We start from the raw sequence: 23,664 nt of genomic DNA on the forward strand, positions 1-23,664 counted from the left end.
GCCTGTCATTATAATGATAACTGCACAACTCAATTTCGAGTGATAGTAGGGTAATTGCCTGCCATTATAATAAAAACTGTAATCTGTCTGGAGGTAGGAAAGGGGGCTGCCATTTTAACGAAAACTCCCCAAATCGATTCTGTCCGCATAGTAGGCAATGGGGCCTGCAATTATAATGTAAACTTCCCAACCTGATTGTGAATGCCAGTAGGCAAGTGAGCCTGCCGTTATATCACAAATCCGTAACAAACACTTTACATTGGAAACGTACGGGGACCTCCCCATGCTCTTTCTCGGATAACGCTAAGAGACATGCAATTTTAAAACTATCTTATTTACTGCATGTACACTATTTACTTCGATATTCGAATACAATGTAGAATACCGTAGCGAAGCACGGGTACATTCGCTAGTTTTTAATAATTATAACTTAATTTTTTAAATATTGAAAATGGATTCTTACTATGTGGTGGTGCTTAATATGAGGTGATAGAGGTTCCTAATATGGGACTGATTTCTATGATAAACACATAAATACCGGATGAGTTGGCCGTGCGCGTAGAGGCGCGCGGCTGTGAGCTTGCATCCGGGAGATAGTAGGTTCGAATCCCACTATCGGCAGCCCTGAAGATGGTTTTCCGTGGTTTCCCATTTTCACACCAGGCAAATTCTGGGGCTGTACTTAAGGCCACGGCCGCTTCCTTCCAACTCCTAGGCCTTTCCTATCCTATCGTCGCCATAAGACCCATCTGTGTCGGTGCGACGTAAAGCCACTAGCAAAAAAAAACATAAATAACTGCAACTGCAGACAACTACACACAATAATGCATTTCTCAAACAAGATCGATGGGTGCATAGACTCAACGTTCGCAGATTTTAACGACATTTTATGTGATCGCTGGGAAAATAATGTTAACATAATCTTGATTCTGACGTTCTTCTACATCTGTTTTAAAATTTCCTAAATTAAATAAAGTTCTTTTTTTTTTTTTGCAGTTTTCTTGACATGGAATCTCCCATACATTTGTATACTATCCAGTTTGCTTAAAATTATTTTCATCAATTATGACAGTGCGGATGAAGTTACGAACAGAAGGTAGTAGGTGAATAAGTGAAAAACCGTGAAAATATGTATTGTATTGTCATGTTCTGATTAATTCGCACAGGACTTACATACAAATGTTACTTGTTAATTTGTATCACGTCTAAAGATCATAGCTCATGTTGCTGTGTTTTTTTATTGTTTCAGGGAGCCAGTAAATCCCCTCACAAGAGCAGGATGACAGTATTTCAGCGGTCGGGCCCAGCCTCCACGTCAAACTCCAGCTCAACTCAATCTAGCGGCGACAGTGACCTTATCTCTACTGCTAGTTCTGCTTTAAGACGCCTGCACTTCAAATCGGCAGGTGGGAGCCGTGCCAATAAAACCAAACATCAACAACCTGTGCCTAAAGTGGTCATCATGGGCAGCAGTACGACATCTAACTCCTCCAACAACACCATAAACACTAGCACGGACTCCGCCAACACAGTAGCAACCATGGTAACAGTGACTGACGGTGATTATGAATCTGAAAACGAAAAACCTTTCAACTATATTGATGATGTCTTGGGCACCACAGTATCTCTCGATAGAGAGGATGATTTCTTCTCTGGGTCCAGTTCGGAGGACATGCACCCCGGACCTCCTCCACCCACGCCTCTCCTTGGAGCTTGCCAAAAAGAACAGAGGTTTATTTTTATTAAAACTGAAGAAGATGATGATGATGACGATAATGAAAATGATTACACATTCACTTTAAAGAAAACAAAAGCGACCGTACACCGTTCTATGGCAGATGATGATGTAGTCGCGTCTGCCTCCCCAACCAAAAAACAGAAACCAAAATCAAATGTCATCCTTCCTAGAAAAGCACTGGGTCAAAATAACATAAACCATACCCCTCCCCCAGATTTACGTGTTGATTTCTTCTCCGAAAACGATTCGTTAACACCCGTAGCGCTTGTGGAAGACAGCCAAGACGTGCTTGAGTCGTCTGCCTTGGGAGTAGGGACCAATGGAAGAAATTTAGATTTAGGGGAAGTTGGAGGGGAGAGAGTGGTGTTGGCAGCTACTTCGTCCAGTGTTCTCGTGAAGCGGTGTGGTGGTGCCGGTGGAGGTGTGTCGGAAAAGGCCGGCGCGTCATCCTCGCAAACTAATATAAGTAGTCAGCCGGTTGTGAATACAACCACAAACCCGTTGAGTCTGGCGGGAGCAAGCAGTGCTTTAGCGAGGCATCAGCAATCCACAGCGCTCGTAGTACAACATAACTCAGTGATAGGTAGTCCCACAGTGTCAACAGTCCTGCTAAAAAACTGCAGTGTGGCGTGTGTCAGTGTTGAAGGCAAGCAACCGGGGCTGTCCAAACAGCAGCAGCAGCAACGAGAGGACAACATGAAGCAGCTGTTGGACGTTGCTAACACCCTTACACTACAGGAGCTACATGATTTCGAGATGAAGTAAGTACCTGTGCGCAATATTATAGTTATTAGGGGACGACATGTATTTGATACTATTAACATGGAAAACAACTATTCTGCTCCCATCAGGAGAAGCAGCATGCCACAGTTAGGGAAATGGCACAATTCTCTTGTTGTTGCTTCACGTGATGTTTTCGGGGAATAGAAGTTATATTATGTATAGACTAATAAATTTTAACTCTCATAATAATAATAATAAATAATAATAATAATAATATGGTTTCTGCTACCATGTTGCGGACGTTTTTATCTGACGGCAGTTAGACTCCATGAATGTCACTTTCAATGTTTAATTTAACTCTACCATATTACAGAGAATGTCGTGGCTGAGTTTTAATTATTTTTTTCAGGTAATCACCAAACGAGTCACGAGAGTTATTTTACAAGCCGACATCTTATGACATGGAGTGTCAAACTGACTTTTTAACACCCTTCACAAATCTGAATACTTCTGCCGGGTTCGAACACGTGATCTTGCGATTCGAAGCGAACACTATATAACATCTCCTTTCACTTGCTGCCGTAACTATTTAAATCGGTACTGGAGTATCGGAGTTTTGCCCTGAAAAAATAGTGTCAAATTTCCCTATGGGAAAATCAAGTGATCATCAATAGGTGCTTTGTATGTCTTTCGGTCACGGCCCATACATCAACAGTTGCTAGGCTACCAGCCGTAAGACAGCCTGCACGGTTGTTAGGCTACACTTTCATCACGCATGTTATTACATGACACTACTTCGTTACACAAATGTTCAGGTAACTCCCAGCTGTAAGACAAATGTATGTCAAAAATATTCTTTGAAGTTCCAGTAAAACAGTTGACTTTGATTTCTCCTATAGAGGGACTTCTAGTTCCAATTGTCTACACCGGGATTCGATTGCACAATCTTGGCGAGATTAACGTGCTGGCCTTTGGTCACTGAAATCCCGGGTTCGATTCCCAGCTTGGTCGGGGATTTTAACATCGTCTGGTTAATTTCTCCGGCTCAGGGGCTGCGTGTTTGTGTTCGTCTTAAATGTATAAGTTCATCAAAGTTGATTCATAATTAATAATCAGAAACTAAAAAAAATTGTCAATTCATAATTAATAATCAGAAACATACAAAATTGTAGCTGGCTAAATGGTCGTTAAGACCTAAAGCCAAAATTAAAACTAAAGATAAAAATCTTGGCGACTGTCTGACCAGCTAGCTATGCAATCCGACGTGCAGGTTTTTCTGATAAACAGTACGAGTTGATGTCTATTCATGTTTGTATATCTGTAGTTATCTAATACGGTTGGCGAAGTGAGGAAGTCGTCTTAACTATCATCCCAGCGTTAATCTAGTGTTGAAGTAGGAACCACGGAAAGCCACTTGTAGGATGACTGAGAGTGAGACATCTCCACTCAGCTGTATTCCCGAGCCGCAGAACATATCGTTTCAAACTTTAAAATCCTGACCAACCAGCTGGGAAGGTACTATCTCAACCTCTTGACTTTGGCCTTAGCTGAGTCAATGAATTCTATCACACAACCTTCACTAGAATGAGATACCACTATTCAATGGCAGGTGTTCGATCGGAGAACTGCAAGTTAACGTCCAACTGTTCTGTGTTGCGGGTAAACGTGACCACTACGTTTTCCAAGGCCAATGTATCAAAAGTAGAAGTTCTATAAACCTCCTCAGAGTTGTAATATTGTAAACACCTGCTTGTCTGCCCTTAGTTTCCCATTTGGACATAGGCCTGCTATAATTTCCTGAGTAGATGTTCGTTTCTGGAATTAGTTGTTGGATAATATCACGAATGAACAGATCATGAAAGTTATTAACTAATTAATAATAATAATAATAATAATAATAATAATAATAATAATAATATGATTTTAACCTTCGTTTGATTACGGAGATTATAGCTTCCTCAATAATAAAATCATCTCTAAATATGTCTAACTACAATATTTAAACTCCTATATTAATGAACAAAAGCACCACGATAAAAATAAATGTTTTTCTTAAGTTCATGCACCACTTCTTTCAGATATAGGATACATAATAAAACCCAATCTATTTTAGTTAAAGAATTACATCTGTTTTGTTCGGTTCGTGTAACTGTGAGCTTGCATTCGGGTTTGAATCCCACTGTCGGCAGCGCTGAAGATGTTTTTCCGTGGTTTCCCCAGTTTCATACCAAGCTGTACTCTAATTAAGACAATGGCTGGTACCTTCCCAATCCTGGTCCCTTCCCATCCTTGCGTCGCCGAGAAACCTTCGATGTGTTAGAGCGAGATTAAACAGCTAGACATACTAAACAAAAATATCTTTGAATTGATCTGATGGAACACTTGGTTGGTGCGATTATCAATTATTTCCTACTTTAGATAGTATTTGTTTATCATGGCAGTAAATGCACTGACGTATATTCGTTATAATTAAGCACTGCTGACCATGCAACCATAGGCACTGGAGGAGAACGTAACCAGTCTGGCAATAATAATAATAATAATAATAATAATAATAATAATAATAATAATAATAATACAGATACCAAAACCTATTTTTAAAGAATTTCCTTACCTCACCGGTAAACAGACTGGAACGAATCCGTCTTGATTAAACACCGTAAATATTGGCCAACAGAGCCTGAGCTCGACAATGTGATTTTAAGCAAAGAAAAGAGGAACGTGTAAATGATTGCGCCATAGCGGAAAGTTATTAACTTCTATCTTAGTAATTGGAAGCTAAGTAAATTTTCTAGCATTGTGAATTCATAACAGACAATCAGTGTTCCCCGTAAATCATTTTTCATTCTAATCCTTCATTTCTACGTAAGTTGGTTGTTGCCCTTCCTACCAGTTCTGATCTGATGAATAACAGAACAAAGCACAGTTGATTGATTTGGTAAAAAATGGCATATCCCATATGAAACAGTATGCCCCTTGTTTAGCAGGAATAACCATTACACTTCGTTTCTTAGATTGAAATATGAATTTCTAAATTCCATTTCTGTCAATATTTTATTGCTTCACCCTGTGTTTCATCTATTGCTTTTTAAATATTAATGCAGGTTCGCACTTAATGACTTTCCCCTCGTCAGAGAATCATACTTGAACTCTGTACACCCTCAACCCTGTTCTCCCCCTTGATCGATATTCCTTCCCGCCACAGCAGTGGGCTTCTGAGTCATAGTATAACGTCATTAATACGAAGGGAAGTTGGGTGACCAGACGTATTATGTAACACACTCTTCGAAAAGAAATGAGGATAGTATAAATTTCCCAGCCTGAAGTCACCTAAGAAACACATTAGGACCAAGACCAAGGTAATCATGGCAGTATTCTTATTCTGCCGCTTCTCCCACAGCCTTGTGGGGTCAAGGGTGCAAACTGTGTCACACACGTAGACTTTGTCTTGTTTTATGGCGGATGGCCTTCCTGTCGTCATGCCCATGCGGGGGGGGGGGTGTATTCGCTATTGCGAGTTCCTGTTGTGTTTGGTAGTGCGGTAGTGGTGTTTTGTATGTATTGGTACAGATACAAATACCCAGTTCCCCAGCCAGAAGAACTAACCAGACGCGGTTAAAATCGCCGATCCGGCCGGGAATCGAACTTGGTACTCTCTAAACCGAAGGCCCCTCGACATTGACCATTCATGCAAGGATTCTTATTCATTCTGATAGTCATTTTATCTTAAAGAACATACAGACAGCTTTGATAAGTTATGGTGCTCGTGATGGGACACTACAAAATTACTTGATTCTCAACACAGGCCCTGTGATTGCATTTGGTCTATTGCTTGGTAAGCTTCGGTAGGGTTCGTGTGAGGAATATTCACAGTAACAAGCAGAGATGGTATGTTCATTTCTTTTTTTGCTTTACGTCGCACCGTCACAGATATGTCTTATGGCGACGATGGGATAGGAAAGGTCTAGGAATGGGAAGGAAGCGGCCGTGGCCTTAATTAAAGTACAGCCCCAGCATTTGCCTGGTGTGAAAATCGGAATCCACGGAAAACCATCTTCAGGGCTGCCGACTGTGGGGCTAGAACCCACCATCTCCCGATTACTGGATACTGGCCTCACTTAAGCGACTGCAGCTATCGAACTCGGTGTTCATTTCCTTCTTCCTCTTCTTCTTCTGACTCTTTTCCAGCACACTGGTGAGGTCGCGGGCTACGAACAGAAATATAATTGATTCCCAGTTACATTCAGATAAAGAGGAGCATAATGGATGAGTGACAGAGTCACTGGCTTCTTACCAAGGTGAATCCCAGCCTACGCATGTGGAATTTTGGAAGTGAAAACTCATCTCCCAGTGCTTCTGCAATAAAGCACTTTTGTTTCGATATTTATTTATTTATTTATTTATTTATTTATTTATTTATTTATTTATTTATTTATTTATTTATTTATTTATTTATTTATTTATTTATTTATTTATTTATTTATTTATTTATTTATTTATTTATTTGCATTTATGCGGATTTACTAGTACTGAATCTTCCTTCTTGTGGCTGAATAGTCAGCCTAATGGCCTTAATTTCAGAGCACCCCGAGTTCGATTTCTGGCCGTGTTAGGAATGTTATTCTTAAGTGGTTTATAACAAATTATAACTTTCAGCATTTTCTAATTTTACAATCATTATTTCTTAACTTGATCACAAAATTTATGATTCTTAAAGGAACTTTCTTCTTTGTTAACAACTGTCCCAGCGATGGGGGCTTTCAGATCCGACCTATCAATCCTTTGGAAGGAGAGAGTGATTTTACCCCCGCCAGTGTAAGCACCAAGCTACTTTTTCTGTCCCATCAGGCAAAACTCGGAAACCGATGAGTAAAAGGGCTAACCATCTTCTCCTTGGGACTCCCATCGACTCGATCCCTTTGAAAAAATAATTGCCTGGTGTAAACATGTGAAACCGCAGAATTCTTCAGGGCTCCCGATGATGAGGTTCGAACCCACCGTCCCCCAAATGCAAGCTTGTAGCTACACAATGTGAACACACAGGCAACTCGCTTGGTAAATGACATCATCATCATCATCATCATCATCATCATCATCATTTTTTAATCTAGATGGACTCAGGATAACTTATCTATAAAAGTAGCGAGAGTGATAACCATGGAGCGAGAGCAATGATATGAGGCTATCTGTAATGACGGTACAAAAGCTAAGGTAGACTGAATGTATGAATGAGTCAACTTCCCTGCCAGTCATGTAAGGTGACTTGAGGACGATATCTATATACAGTTTTGTCTGTACCGGGCGAGTTGGCCGTGAGCGTAGAGGCGCGCGGCTATGAGCTTGCATCCGGGAGATAGTAGGTTCGAATCCCACTATCGGTAGCCCTGAAAATGGTTTTCCGTGGTTTACTATTTTCACACCAGGCAAATGCTGGGGCTGTACCTTAATTAAGGCCACGGCCGCTTCCATCCAACTCCTAGGCCTTTCCTATCCCATCGTCGCCATAAGACCTATCTGTGTCGGTGCGACGTTAAGCCCCTAGCAAAAAAAATGTTTTGTCTGTACATTGTTCAGGATTTGAAAAAAAATGGTATTTCTGTATGGTATGTATGTCGACAGTAACAAGGAAATGCACTGTTTACTTTTCCGTAATTTCTGTCTGTCTGTCTCGGCAACATTCCTCCAACTCATTCACCATACACAACACTATCATCCACCAAATTAACACGCAGTTTCCCATACAAGGCAGATGCCGCCCACCCTTGTCGGAGCGGCTGCCTTACAAAGCTGCACCAGGCTAGCAATAGCCTCATGAAATTATTATTAACAGGTTTCCTTCTTGTATCCACAAGAAAACATGTGACTTTCAGTATTTGATTGTATTTCAGGATTCGATTACTTACTCTCGTGAGTACAAAAGAAAAATTATACCCTGCCTCTGAAAGAGAAGATAAAGGCTACTACTGCCTTGAATTTATTGCTTAGCATTGTTTCCCAATACAATGAACAAATGACTTTAATTCCAGAAAATTCCGGAGCTTGAACTTCACCGTAAACAGTAATTTTACATACTACTCATTAGCTGCGTTTATAAGCAATAATCGGCAATCATTTCACTTTAACAGCTTGCGGGACTTGTTTACTGTGTATTAATGTAGGCCTCATAAGATTGTCTAGATCATTTTCTGAAGTTTTCAGGAAGTTATTGTATTTGTTAACGTTGTATTTTAATTTTCCGATTTGAATGTCACAGCCCGGTAGTATATGAAGGTACTCAAATACGACAAATACGTGTCGGTCGATTTACTGGCACGGAAAAGAACTACAAAACAAATTACCGGCACCTCGGTGTAGTTGGTGGGACGTAAAACCATCAATATCATTGTTTATTTCTTGTATTGTATTTTACAATTGAACTGTAGCCTTGTCAGTAAATTATCTGGAGGTTCTTGAAGTTCGATTAAGAGTAACTCCAGAATTGTATCAACTTATGTAATATATCCTCGGATTACTATTATAGTAAAATTAGATTCTAATATATGTCTGACCGGTCCATCTTGTGAGACTTTTGAAATGAAAATTACGTCCTTGTTATTCGGATTCCATTCGGTTAATAGAAACGACATATCCTACATTTGCTTCACTAGACGATTTTAATCAGCGGCGTGCATTTACGGATTGCCTTAGCAGATGGGTTATGCTACTGAAAGAACCCTACAACGTTCAGTAGGGGTTATGCACAATACCCGGGTGAATTTAATGTTTTTCTTGTCCAAAAGGTGTTAATCCTGGACCATACCTTGAAAGGGTTCAATTTAAGGACACTGGAAGCTTTTACCTAAGATTGTTAAAAAAATTCTACCTTTCTGTATTGTCTACTTTGATATTTTTGTAAATGGGTAACAATTTTTCAAAATATGTTTGGTAAAGTGTCATTGTTAAAAATATTAAAACATTCATTAAATAGGAACAGCACATATAGTTCATTTCATCAATTGTTCAGATATCGGACAATATACTAAACTGCCCTGGGAAGGTTTTTTTAAACAGGTTAGAAAATTTACTGACCAAAATTTAACATGTCAAAAATCCTACCATTGTGTAGGATTCGATGTCTCAACCTTCGGCAAAGGATGTGAATGCTGAACGCAGCCAGCTGGTAAATTAACGGATATACTGGATTATTATATCGGAGAATTCAGCAGCATGGTGTGTCATAGTTACAACAGCCAGGTTATAATTTACGAGCTTCGGCCAGGGTAAGAAATTAATAACTATCTACTCCAACGTGTGTAATGACGGACTAGACCTTTTACGAGCGTTCTTTATGATTGCATTTCACAACGCAACAGTAACTGGTATTTTGTATGAACCATAAACATTAATTGCGTATCGTACGTTTGACACTATAAATTTGCTACAATAATTTTGGTGCATGCAGTGTGATCGTTGTAACGGCAGCTGTGGTGACACTAGAATGTTTATTATAGTGGAAGTGAGGTTATGTGTGTGGAAGTAATGAAACCTTGTAGAAAAGGCGAAGTTTATCTTACCGTAATATAAATGTAGGCCTATAAGTGAATGTGGGAGGCAAATTGTGAGGTGCTGTTGTGGCAAATATTAGATTAGAGAAGGCGAAAGGGGTTCTCATTTATCCACTTTCCGATATCCCCGACCGTTAACCCTATAATGCCCGGCGTGACAAATTTGTCACACGACTTTCAGATGCTATCAAAAGCTATAATACATCTCTTTTATTCTTAATGTCCAGTGTAGCACATTTGTCACACAGTCGTGAACACACTCTGGTGGGTATTTCTTCAACTGTGGACCGGGAAGAATAAAAGAGATGTATTATAGCTTCTGATAGCATCTGAAAGTCGTGTGACAAATTTGTCAAGACGGGCATTATAGGGTTAACTCTCTAAAAGGGCTGTTATCTACCTCATTGGCTAGGTTACTTTTTCAGAGCACGCGAAAGGCAGACGTTAACACTTACTTGGATACTTAGATGCTTTAAGGATGGCATATCTGCAATATTGACTAAAGAAAATCACACAGGAAAATCTATTTATGGCTCGGCTGTATGCATAAATGGTTACTCTGCTGGCCTTCGGTACAAAGGGTACCGGGTTAGATTCCCGGCCGAGTCGGGAATTTTAACCTTCATTGGTTAATTCTTATGGTTTATCTCTCTCTCTCTCTCTCTCTCTCTCTCTCTCTCTCTCTCTGTGTGTGTGTGTGTGTGTGTGTGTGTGTGTGTGTGTGTGTGTGTGTGCGTGCGTGCGTGCACCAGGCCTCTCCGGAGGTGAGATGTATGGTGGCAAATGCTAAACCATATTTCCGTGAGCCGACGTTAAGCTGAAAATTAATCTAAGAAACAGTTCTATACCTGTATAGACACCATCAGCGATGGTAAGTCGATGTAAAAAAAAGAGTTCGGCTTATATTTCCCAGTGTGTGGGTTCGACGGGTAAACAGGTGCGTTGAGGTGGCTGAACACATCCGGTCTTCATTGGCCTATACGCTACGAGGATAAGGGTATCTAGTACATGAAGAGGTCCATTGACTCACTGCTGACACTAAAACAAGACGAATCAACATGATGGCCTTCAAACCCGAAAGCAAAAAATGTTTTCATCCTTGATCCGACAATCAAATTTGAATCACACGCGCAACAGCCCGTTGAAGTAGAAGTTGAAGTATTACTTCAATAAATAAAACCTCGAGGACGTCGATGTTGTAGGGCTAATTCTGGCTGCAAGGGGCGTCATTCCCAAACTACTGGTCACCTACTTACGACACAATGATGTGCCGAATGAGAATATTGTGAGCTGGGGCATACATAAAATGAAACCCTCAATATCATCTAGAGACATCACTCTATAATTGAAAGCATTCTTTTATCTATCTAGTTCTTCTTTGTCTCTAACGATTGTTTTGCAATGACATTAGATTTTTATATCATTTTATTCTAAATTGGTCCAAGATTTCTGAATTTATATTGTACTAGCTGCAGTGACCATGCTTCGCTACGGAATTCTACATTGTATATAGACTTTCATCCTAAGTAGTCTGCACGTTGTAAGATTTAATCAAATTGCATAGCTCTCTGCCTCAGGTTTTTGGAATTTCAATTATATTGGCAGGCCCCCTTGCCTACCGCCGGTCACGATCGAGTTGGAGAGTTTTCATTATAATGTCAGCCCTCTTGCCTGCTGACAGTCACAAAACCAAGACAAAGAGACCATGATTAAAGCATGTTCCAAAACAGAGCAAAACTCAGTTTTTCGGGAACAATTAAAGATACGAAAAACATTCATATAAACTTCTGTGTGGGGAAATCGAATTTCAGGTACACTTGGTGCGCTCCGTTGTTCAGTAGGACTAACCGTTTAGGAGCATATTCAATGTTAAGGGTCCCAAGCGTTCTGACTTGTCTCACATTACCTTTCGCTGCATAGTCCTCTTAAAAGATAGCCTAATAGTAAGTAGCCTGTGTGTTAACTAAATGTATCAGATTCGCAGATTAACTCTAAAGTGTTTAAGCAGGATCTAATAATAATAATGTTATTGGCTTTACGTCCCACTAACTACTTTCACGGTTTTCGGAAACGCCGAAGTGCCGGAATTTAGTCCCTCGGGAGTTCTTTTACGTGCTGGTAAATCTACCGACACGAGGCTGGCGTATTTGAGCACCTTCAAATACCACCGGACTGAGCCAGAATCGAACCTGCCAAGTTGGGGTTAGAAGGCCAGTGCCTCTACCGTCTGAGCCACTCAGCCCGACAAAACAGCATCTCTCCTTGGCCTTGCCTACATTCACGCATGGACCAATATCGTACACCAGGCCTGTATTCCAGAACCCTTGAGCTGACATCGACATTGTTACGGCAGGTCATTTCTTCACATGATTCCTCCAGCGGGTAAGTGTGGTGCCAATGTCTCGGTTAGTTTTAGGGCCTTAAAACGTGATTTTCGGTTCTCTACGGACTTGTCGAGTTCTGTTCGTCACGTCGTGAGGCTCAAAATGAGCTTTGCCTCGTCCTTGTACCACAAATTTGATATTTCGCCTGAATAAGCCTATGCTAATGTGCCAAAAGACCCAAATCACACTTCTTACGGGAACCTCTTGACATTCCGGGATGATGCAGAACCTATGTCACCCGGAACGACGATATATTTCAAATAAAGCAAAGCAAAGTCACCTCCGTACAGGCCATGAAGGCCCTTGGAGGAGTGGAAGGTAAAGGCTTCCACCATTGTTAACCTCGGCACGTGATGGGGTAGAGTGGTTAGCTCTACGCCCGGCCGCCTTTGACCCCAGGAATTAACCTGGTACTCATTTTTGGTGTAGGCTGAGTGAACCTCAGGGCCATATGCACCTCCGGAAGCGCAAATCTCGTTTCTTAAATTTTACGACTTCCTGACGGAGATTCGAACCCACGTCCTTCTGGGCGAACCGAGCACGCCTTTACTGCCTCGGATATATTTCAAATGGTAAGATAAAATTCAGAATTGGTCCCAGTAGTTTCTGAGATTACCCGTTACATAGCCACAATTTCACACTCTCCCTTTATACATTAGTACAGATGATTTTCTTTGTCAATTTGGCAACCTCAACCGTTTGAGGAAAAATAAATAAAACATATGCTTCAAGCACAGTGGTAGACAAGTTATTAACAGAGGTAGGTTTTGGAAATTAATGATTATAAATGCACGACACTGCAATTATTTTTAATGAAAACAGTGGAGAATATTATTTTTAAATCGAACAGGGCTGTGTTGAAGGTAAGCCACGGGACTTAAGAAAAGTATGATATGTTTACCGCATGGTATGTACTATCGAAATAAAGTACCTCATCTGTGTGGGTTTGAGGTTTTATTTCTTAATTCTAAAAAAATGTACACATCTTTAAACCCATGAGTTCCAAATCGTTTTCAGCCAGCGGGGCAGTAGTTGTGCTTCAGCAGTGCGGAACTCGCCTCACAAATTTCAGATGCTTCCCATAAGTCATTTGACGCTCGACATTAGTGATTTTGGACATTTTGGAATTCTAATAAGCGACTCTTTTCTGTCAAATGTGTTTTAATAATGTTGAAACCAAACCATTTAATATCAGTATGTCGCGACATTATACTAAAGAATTTTTTCGCATCACTATTTTCTCTAATGCTCTCTATTTGATTTCCTTTTGCCGTATATTTATAGAAATTACTGATACGCTTAAGTCCAGGGCTACACTAACAGTTAGACGCGCGGAACGGCAAATTTTGTACCTTAAGAGGGCAGCTCTATTGTATCACCCGATCATATCATATGGAGGTCAGTCTCTTGTTAATGAATACGTTGGTCCTCCCTCCATAAAGTGAGATAATGAACACTTAAAATTTGATAAGAATATGCCTTGTGGCTGGAAGTGGTAGGAAAATTTGCGTTACGAAAGTTAGCGTCACAAAATGTGTGACAGAAGTGTAACCCTGGCAACCCTGCAGGGTGTGATGTAAGGTATGGTTGAATGGCCAGACAATGTTACCTAGCAACCGTACAGGCTGTGATGTAAGGTATGGTTGGATGGCCAGACAATGTTACCTAGCAACCGTACAGGCTGTGATGTAAGGTATGGTTGGATGGCCAGACAATGTTACCTAGCAACCGTACAGGCTGTGATGTAAGGTATGGTTGAACGGCGAGACAACGTTACCTAGCAACCGTACAGGCTGTGATGTAAGGTATGGTTGAGTGGCCAGACAATGTTACCTAGCAACCGTACAGGCTGTGATGTAAGGTATGGTTGAATGACCAGACAATGTTACCTAGCAACCGTACAGGCTATGTCTTATGGCTGGTGTCAATTTGAAATTAACAGCCGTTGATGAGTAGCCGTCTCTCAGCGACGTATTTATGATCATTTCATTTTCGCAAAGGAAAAAATAAGTGGTGGGTTTTTTTACGTCACACCGACACAGACAGGCCTCATGACGACGATGGTATAGGAAAGAGCCAGGAGTGAGAAGGAAGCGACCGTGACCTTCATTAAGGTACATCCCAAGATTTTTTTCTGGTGTTAAAATGGCAGATCACGAAAAACCACCTTCAGGACTGCCAACAGTGGGGTTCGAATTCAGTATCTCCCGAATGCAAGATACTGAACACTGCCGTTGCACATGTTGCCTCGAAATTATTTCGATTTTAAACCTTTCAGATTTATGTGACGTGCACCAGCCAAAGTAGGGCTCCGAAACTACAGATATATATTATACATCAAAATCTGTGCCCTTTAATATTTTACATTGGTTTAGATGGCTTTTATAGCGAATCTCGCATGAAAGTAATTAATTTAGGAACTTCAACAATTCAGACGAAAATTAATTTAGTACGGTGCATAGCATATTCAGAATAAGTATAAATATGAATATTATGTAAGAAATATCACTATTTTTAAGCAGAGGGAATGGGATGTTAATAATTTCTTTTGGTCTGCGTATTAATCTTTAAAATTATATAATCAAATTGTGGACACTATTGTTTAAACCACCGTAAAGGAAGTAAAAGAATGCGTGGTTCTTGATACAAAATATATAATATTAATTTTCACGGAAAACAATATTTTCAGGGTACGAAAGTCCAAATTTGTAAGTCACGCTACTGACCGCACGGAAAGGACTTTTCTGAATTGTACGATAGTGGTGTCTTGTTCGGAATTGGTCTTTCTTCCCCTTTCTCTCATCAATAAGCTGGATGTGACTCGTAAGTTACGCTCGCTGCTCGACTGCCGTAGTCGCAGCAGAGTTTAGAAAACTCATAAGACTTCGTTCTATCTCCTCCTCTGTCTCTAGTGCCTGAGGTGATCAATGAGCTGTGTGCTCTCCAACACTGGAACCAAGCCCATCTTATTTGGCTTTCCTTGTTCCTAGCTGTCTGCCTTTACTCTCTGCGTCTCACAACTCAGATGGTACTCGGATTCAACTGTGGGGCACTTGAATCACCCTTTTTTAGTCATCGATCAATCGATAGATGTTTCATCGCAGTAATGAAAATCGTAATATCTTAACACTGTTTCGTTAAAGTCTCCTAAATACATTATTTCTTCATTCATATTTCCTTTAACAGCTGAATGGTGTAATTGATGTAGGTTTCAAAGATTTCACTATCAGATTGCAGTACAGTCGTTCATAATGTCAAAGTGCTGAGTATGGGAAATGCATGTTAGGAAGGTATCTGACACGTTACGAAAACCCATTCAGTACAAAAATAATCATCCCTCCGTCATCTTATGGGGGGAGAGGGTGTTTGTAGGTCTAATGTCTTATGACGTCAATGTCGAAATAACGAAACCTTTATCTTTGTAACACATTCTCCTTCTACTTCTTCTTCTTCTTCTTGGAATTTTCCCCATTTACTTGGGTCAGCACTAGATGAGGATTAAGCCTAGTTTTACTGATAGATGCCTCTCCTTACGCTAACAGTATATGGAGGGATGTCTTATACCACTGCGTGTTTCTGTGGTGGTTGGTAGCGTGGTAAATGAAGAGGTGTGCATTAAGTCGAACAGAACTCAAACACCGAGCCAGAGAATTAACCAGACCTGGCTAAAATCCCTGACCTGGCCAGGAATAGAAGCTGGGGTCCTCGAAACCAAAAACCACTACCTTAACTATTCAGGCAAGCAACCGGGCTTGTACTCGCTGCACCTAGAACTAAATTTGTACATCTGCTAAGTAATTCTTATGGTCTGAATACAAATTATGATTTCCTTTCACATCATTTTTGACGTGAACAAATATTATACCTGTTTAAATCACACTGCTAGATCTTCATAATTGTTTTTAGAAATTATTGAAAATGCAATTGTTACTAGTTTATCTGTATTTCATATATAATATATACATATAATATTTAAAATGTTAGAGGAAGCCTCCTTGGCTCAGGCGGTAGCGCTTCGACCTCTCACCACTAGATTCCATAGTTCAAATCCCGGTCACTCCATGTGAGATTTTTGCTGGACAAAGCAACACTCTCCAATACCATTTCATTTCATCTGTCAGTCATTAATCATTGCCCCAGAAGAGTGCTACAGGCTTCGGCAGCCGGCAATATTCCTATCTTTGCCGCTAGATGGGGTCTCATTCATTCCATTAATCCGGTGAAATGACTGGAAACAGGCTGTGAATTTTCATTTTCAATATTTAAAATGTTAGAAGTCCGATTCGTTGGAATCCCAAACGGGACAGCAATTTTAAACGCTTGTGGTTAATTCTTTTGGCTAGGGGACTAGGTGTTTTTGTCTGTCTCATCATTCTCCCCTTCACATTCCGACAACACACCACACTACCAACCACCACAGAAACAATGAATAGTGATTTCCTCCCTTCATAGGGTTGTCGTCAGGAATGACATGTGGCTGTAAAACAGATCCAAATCCACATATGCGTCGCAGTTCGCATGTGCAACCCCACAGAGAGATGTGGGAAAAGTGGAGGTAGGAGAAGAAGATGATTTGAAATGGTAGAATCTGCGAGTCATTCCTCATTCATTTAATGAATTACTTAATGGTTAACTAAGTAGTGCACTCCAAGTAATCATACTTGTTATGACAATACTACCGACCTAAATAATTAGACTTCATCTACAAATTCGTGGAAACTACAACGTTCTGCATCAACTGGCTTACGAAATAGCAACACGTTAGAATTGTATTGTATTGTATTGTAAAAGTCAGAAAGTTCATTCCAGACTGATCCACCACTGACAACAAAAATTACGAGGGGGGGGGGGGAAATACGTAGAGATCCTAACAATGTTAATAGGGACACTGGCTATCAATTAAGTAATACCTGATTGCCAGGCATTAAGGAGTTACGTAGGTAGTTCCCTTCCCTGTCCCTTCACTATTATTATTTCGTCTCGGTGTTTTCCACATACGTACGTTCCTCATCGCCAGATGTTTCATTCCAGGCTTGTGTCAATGTCATACACCTGTCAATGTCATATGTTACGTACACATGTTAGGTTACCCCATAGCCTGATGGTTCGGTCAGCTTCCGCATCGAACGCTAGGGCTGTGCCACGTCCGAGGAGCCATCTGGTGACGAATGAACGTACCATTTCCACTTCTATTATAACGTCTAGATTTCAAAAAGTCATTGTTTAAGAAGCCTTTCTCATGCACAGTCGAGATTTTCTTCTGATGACGCAGAGCACAGTTCTCTGCGAAACGTAAAGAACTTCACTTATTTTCTTAACATGGCATAAGCCCAAAAGCCTATACAGTATCATATCTAAAATTAAAATTATTTTGTAGGGCAAAAGCTTTCCTATTTCTAGGATTCCGATTTTCATTGACGCTATTAGCAATTAAAGGGGTGTTAAGAAAGTTTATTATATACACAAATGTATTCTATACTAGAGCCAACCCTTCCTCCATGAGGAGATTGCCCAAAAGGAGAACGTACATCAATACAATTTATATGTTGATGCAAGTGGTGTCTTAGTATTAAAGAGAACGTTGCAAAACAGAAGACGACGCATGCTTTTCATTGATGCAGGAGGGTTGAATATCGCCGAGAATTTCTCAAAAGTCTTAGAAATTGTTCCACTTGCTCCATTCAGCAGGCCTGTTACTTCCATGTTCCGAACTCTGTATTCCCGGCAGTAAAATGGGAAGGTCGGATCGTATATTCGTTTCTTTTTACCTATGACCTCGCTAGATTGACTGGTATGAGATTTAATCCGAACTGAAGGCTGTCATATCTATCCTGCAGATGCTACCATCGACCGGCAAGCTGTGCACTTCATGCACAGTGTACCCAGTTTCTCTTAGTACCTGAGCAATGGTGCTTCGTTTCACAAGGTGTCTAGATGAACGCAGGATCTCATGTGTGGGCAGTATTCAAGGAGAGGAGAAAGGGTTTCGGAAGTGATAATAATACGGTTATTTTATTTTTCAAAATACTATCAAATACGTAGTAATTCATTTTTATTGGTTTTGTAACATAAATAAGGAAGGTTTAGAGCAGGTTCTTCAACATTTCAGGAAGTGCCGGGCTGGATTAAAAATGGCGATGAAGGCTGCTCGCCGCAAAGCTATACTACAGCTTTTAGAATTGTATTATGCTTTCTAAATTCACAAGGAACGCTGTCCATTTAATCCTTTACATAAATTGCTACGAAATCCTTAGCCATCTACCAGTGCCAACCAGTATTTGTACTAACGTTGCAGCAGTGGCTCGTCCGAGTACGCTGTCCAAAGCCTTCCCGATACATCTCGAGGGTTATTTTCACATGAGTACGAGGGGATCTCATCTACAGTCAGCCAGCCCTGATCAGTGTGATATTCGTTTATGAGCGCACGCAGCCTCGCCGTGTCAGCTTTTTTTTTTTTTTTTTTTTTTTTTTTTGCTAGTTTTTTACGTCGCACCGACACAGATAGGTCTTACGGCGACGATGGGACAGGAAAGGGCTAGGAGTGGGAAGGAAGCGGCCGTGGCCTTAATTAAGGTACAGCCCCAGCATTTGCCTGGTGTGAAAATGGGAAACCACGGAAAACCATTTTCAGGGCTGCCGACAGTGGGGTTCGAACCTACTATCTCCCGAGTACTGCGTGTCAGCTTTAGTCTATTGCCAGACTCCTTTCATCACTGTAAGATAATAACCATCAAACAGCCATTTTCGATTCCTTTTTAGGGTTCGTTTTTCTCTCTCTTTGGCGTCTACAAGTAAAAAACGTAGAAGCCAACATCGAGAAGCTGGAAAAGGGAAAGCATTGTCAAAGTTACGCACTTTCATTTTTAAAAGAGTTAGAGAGATCATGTTTGTCCAACTCCTTACCTGAATGATCAGCGTTGAAGCCTTCGGTTCAGAGGGTTCCGGGTTCGATTCCCGGCCGGGTCAGAGATTTTAATTGCGTCTGATTAATCCCTTTTGGCTCGGAGACAGGGTGTTTGTGATTGCCCCAACACTTTTCTTTCTCTTCATACTTAGGCAACACAACATCTACCACAGATTACGTGATTACGTCCCTCCACATAAGGTTGGTGTCAGGAAGGGTATCCTGCCGTACAACAGGCAGTCACACCCGCGACCCCATAGGTGTGGGAAAAGCGGCAGAAGAAGAAGATAGATCATGTTCTCAACGTTACATAACATATTTCTATGTATTCATTGCACTTAAATACCATACTTAATCCCGTCCTAATAATAATAATAATAATAATAATAATAATAATAATAATAATAATAATAATAATGGTTTTACGTCCTACTAACTGCGTTTTCGGTTTTCGGAGATGCCGAGGAACTGGATTTCTTTTACGTGCCGGTAAATCTACCGACACGGGACTTACGTATTTCAGCACATTCAAACACCACCGGACTGAGCAAGGATCGAATCTGCCACCTTGGGCTCAGAAAAATAGCGCCTTAACTGTATGAGACACTAAGTCTGGCTAATCCCAACTACGTTCTTAAAGCTGAGTTTGTTTATTTTTACAGGACTATTCATCAAATGCACAGCGTTCCTCGTGAAACTGGAATGCAACTTACAATTCAAAATACCTGAGTATTGCTTCGTTGAAATAGCTTCTTCTTTAATCACGTCTTAATTTAGATATTCCCATTTTCACACCAGGCAAATGCTGAGGCTGTTCCTTAAGTAAGGCCACGGCCGCTTCCTTTCCATTCTATCTGTGTCGGAGAGACTTAAAAAAATAAATTGTAAAAAGAATTTATATATGTGTTCAGGATGGCCGGTGACTATGGTAATGCGTCGAAGACCCGTGGTTTAACAGTAAGAGAATCTTTCGTAACCAATTAATGAATTAATAAACTTCCCAACCTAAGCAACAGCTAGTGCCAAGGATGTGCGGTATGTTAGGAAATATCCAAGACATTCTCTCCTGTTGCATGAGCCTCAATAGATGAGCTTAAAACTTGCAAGAACTTAAGAAAATTGAGAGATTTATGTTGTAACACAGGAACTTGTAATTATATCAGCAAGTTGCAGCTTCTCCATATATTAAGCTGTTAGCGTAGACACGTCGATACGAACTTAACTAGGTTAATTGGATTTAGCCATCGCTATAATCGTCTGGTAACTACTAACTGCGGCATTAACTATGTCAATAATAACTAAATCCAATCCAATCAAGAGGAAGACTAATTCCTGGATATCAAAGATCTATGCTACGCCATACAGAATTATGCCTGGAATTACCGCGAGGTAACGGTCTTCCTCACCAACATTATGCTCTGGGTCTAAAAGTTCTTTCGGAACAAACCTCCTGCATACAAAATGTTATTTATCCCCACTTCCCTTCCATTCGGTTCCCCGCGATGATACCCAACATAGACCGCCTCAAGTAATTACAAACAAATACCTACCACAACAAACACTACAACCATCCAGGTTATAAGGCATACGTGAAGCATACATGACCAGCTACTTAGTTTAGTTTAGCAATGATTAATACTAGTAGTAGTAGAGGAATAATAATAATAATAATAATAATAATAATAATAATAATAATAATAATAATAATAATAATAATCGAAGCAATTGGCTACCGTTAGTTTGGTATGAGCTCGATCTAATGTGCAAAATTTGAGATATCGAATCTCGGTGAGGTCAATAACATTTAAGGGTTTTCATACACCTGTAAACTTGAATTTTTGAATATATTCAATATCTCTGCAACTATTCCAGGAATTTTTTAAAAATATTTACCCCATATTATTGATTTTTTTATGGTTCAGAAAATATTATTTTGTGTGATGCGATTGGTTATTGAAGTTTTTCAAAATGTTGTTCCGATATTCATTCACCACTGAACTGCATTTAGGGCCGTCGGCCAGGTGGCAGATTCCCTTCCTGTTGTTTACCTAGTATTTTCTTAAATAGTATTAATAGTATAGTATATTTGTCAAAAAGAACAAAGTATCCCCAAAAAACGGGCATTTTTCTCATACTGAGGTATAGGTTTTATTCCAGAGATAAACCATCAGGAGATTAACATGTATATTTTAAGGAAATGTAATTATTTGGAATAATAGATTTATTAGACCCCCGTCGGTTTACGCAATTTCCTTGTAATTGCCATAACCTCTGGTTGTGCTCATTGAAATTCCAACCACCTCTTGACTGATGACCTAACCGACAGATTTGTTGGTGAGCTTTTGCCTGCAACTCTTCCAGTTGTTAATTAAATGTTACTATTTTGGTCCATTCCAGAAAATAACTATATATGAGGAATTTCGTAAAACTTTAAGTGATTTATTCAAGCAAATTGTGAAATAAGACGTCAAAGAATAGCGTTCCATGTTGACTTTTTATCGAAGGGAGAAAATAATGCATCTCAGACAAAGAACCGTTATGTGAAGTTCAGAACAGTGTTGTGTATTCATATGCTATCTCTTCACCAAAACGCAAATATCTTAAATAAACTTCTGGGTTTTGTCTGAGCATTGGTGCAGAGGGGAAGAACGATGTTATCTCAAGCTTAAAAACAAAAAGTGAAGGCATTTAGTTGATGACGCCACTTGATAGTGCTTAAACGTAAGATACCCGTGTCAATAAATTAACTGATACGTCAAAGAACTCCATTTACAGGACAAAATTCCGGCAACCCTCAGAGTCTCTTAAGAACAATAGGATAATCTGGTTGATTAGTATGTATTATTTTCATATTAAACATGAAATGACGTTTTTTCAAAAAATCCAATTAATAAGAATTAACTCGATTTTCTATTCAATTACATGAACAAGTTCACCGTCCGTAGTACTTGACTGGATGAGACATTTAATTTTATGTTTAATAATATATTTAATTCCATATCCTATGCATTAAAAGTTTCCATTATAAATTGTGTTCGACCAATTGAAAATGATTTCACAGTTCAAAAGGAAATAAAATAGGCTACACAAGAACCTCACCCAAAGTTCACAGGACTGCTAATCATGGTGTCCCGACCTCCTCATATGATGATGATGCTTGTTGTTTTAAGGGACCTAACATCAAAGGTCATCGGCCCCTAATGGTACGCAATGAAAGAAAAAAAATTGCAAAGGCATCCACTGACCAAAATAAAAATAAAATATGGCATGAAGAATTAATGGATGGACAGGAACTCAACAAAACACAAAACAAACAAACAAAAACCAGTGGATCGGACTCAATACAGATCGAAAATAACATTATTACCGACCAAGGAACCACTTATAAAGCACAATGATGCTTGGTGTCTAGAGGGGGTGCAAAATCCACGTCTAAGGCCCCACAGAATGGTACATGTCGCGAGTAAAATAGAACCATGGTATGTGTCATGTTGGGGTATTAATCAGAAGTAGCGAAGACTCACGGTGTTCCACAAAAGATGGTACTACTCACAAGTATTGCAATACGTACAAGTAACGCAGACCTATTGTGTGTCTCACACAATGGCCCAACTCAGAGTCAACGCAAACCGAGAAGGTTCCCCACCTAGGTGTACTAAACACGGGCGCCGGTATTCCCGTGGTGTTCCTCACATAGTGGGTACTAATCACAGGCAACGCAGACCCACGGTGCTGCTCATATAGTGGTACAACTCACAGGCTACGCCCAGACCCGCGGTGTTGCACACATGGGTACGACGCACGGGTACTGGAATCCACCAGGCCAGGCTTTTACTGCTACTAATCACAAACCTATATTGTGCCGAATTTAGTGGTACTACTCGCAAGTACAGGCAACCTATGGTGTTCCCCGCGTGATGGTACGATTCAAAATTAGTTTCATGGTTCTAATTCAGTCAGCCCTTGGTCGCCCCTTTTAGTCGCCTCTTACGACAGGCAGGGGATACCGCGGGTGTATTCTACATGTGCGTCCCCCACCCGCAGGGGTCCTCCTCATATGAAGAAATAATAAGGATGTTCACCTTCTTCAGCAAAGTATAATTTATATTTAGCCTCTTTTATAGGTATGAACATAGGGGTCATTAGCCCCATATACTCAACATCAGCATGGGATACAGGTATACTGGACATGAAGTATAAATATAAAGCTTGTCGGTGCAAGCGGTGCTCTGATTTACACACCACTGAGCACACTTTTCGGAACGAAATTATCTGCCATCAAGAGCACCTGGCGCATGTAATTGGGATCAACTGTCATAACCTGAAATGAATTATAGAGTTCATTCTTTTGTAGGCAGACTGCAACTGTTA

The 23,664-nt window shown here is 40.2% G+C and overlaps 2 protein-coding genes across 2 annotated transcripts in view; both read left to right on the forward strand.

Annotated features, from left to right (window-relative positions):
• Positions 1-1,279: 1,279 nt before the first annotated feature.
• Positions 1,280-2,382, forward strand: LOC137498565 (serine-rich adhesin for platelets-like). Its single transcript, XM_068226398.1, has 2 exons — positions 1,280-2,296; positions 2,377-2,382. The coding sequence occupies exons 1-2, from the start codon at positions 1,280-1,282 to the stop codon at positions 2,380-2,382; spliced, it is 1,023 nt and encodes a 340-aa protein (XP_068082499.1).
• LOC136865932 (GTP-binding protein Rit2) overlaps positions 2,222-23,664 on the forward strand; it is a 196,681-nt gene continuing 175,238 nt past the window's right edge. The window contains exon 1 of the mRNA XM_067142483.2: positions 2,222-2,499. Within this exon, the coding sequence (XP_066998584.1) occupies positions 2,435-2,499 (65 nt within the window). The 5' untranslated portion in view covers positions 2,222-2,434. The remainder of the gene's footprint in view (positions 2,500-23,664) is intronic.

This window comes from Anabrus simplex, chromosome 1, assembly GCF_040414725.1.
Source record: "Anabrus simplex isolate iqAnaSimp1 chromosome 1, ASM4041472v1, whole genome shotgun sequence".
NCBI classification, from domain to species: Eukaryota; Metazoa; Arthropoda; class Insecta; order Orthoptera; family Tettigoniidae; genus Anabrus; species Anabrus simplex.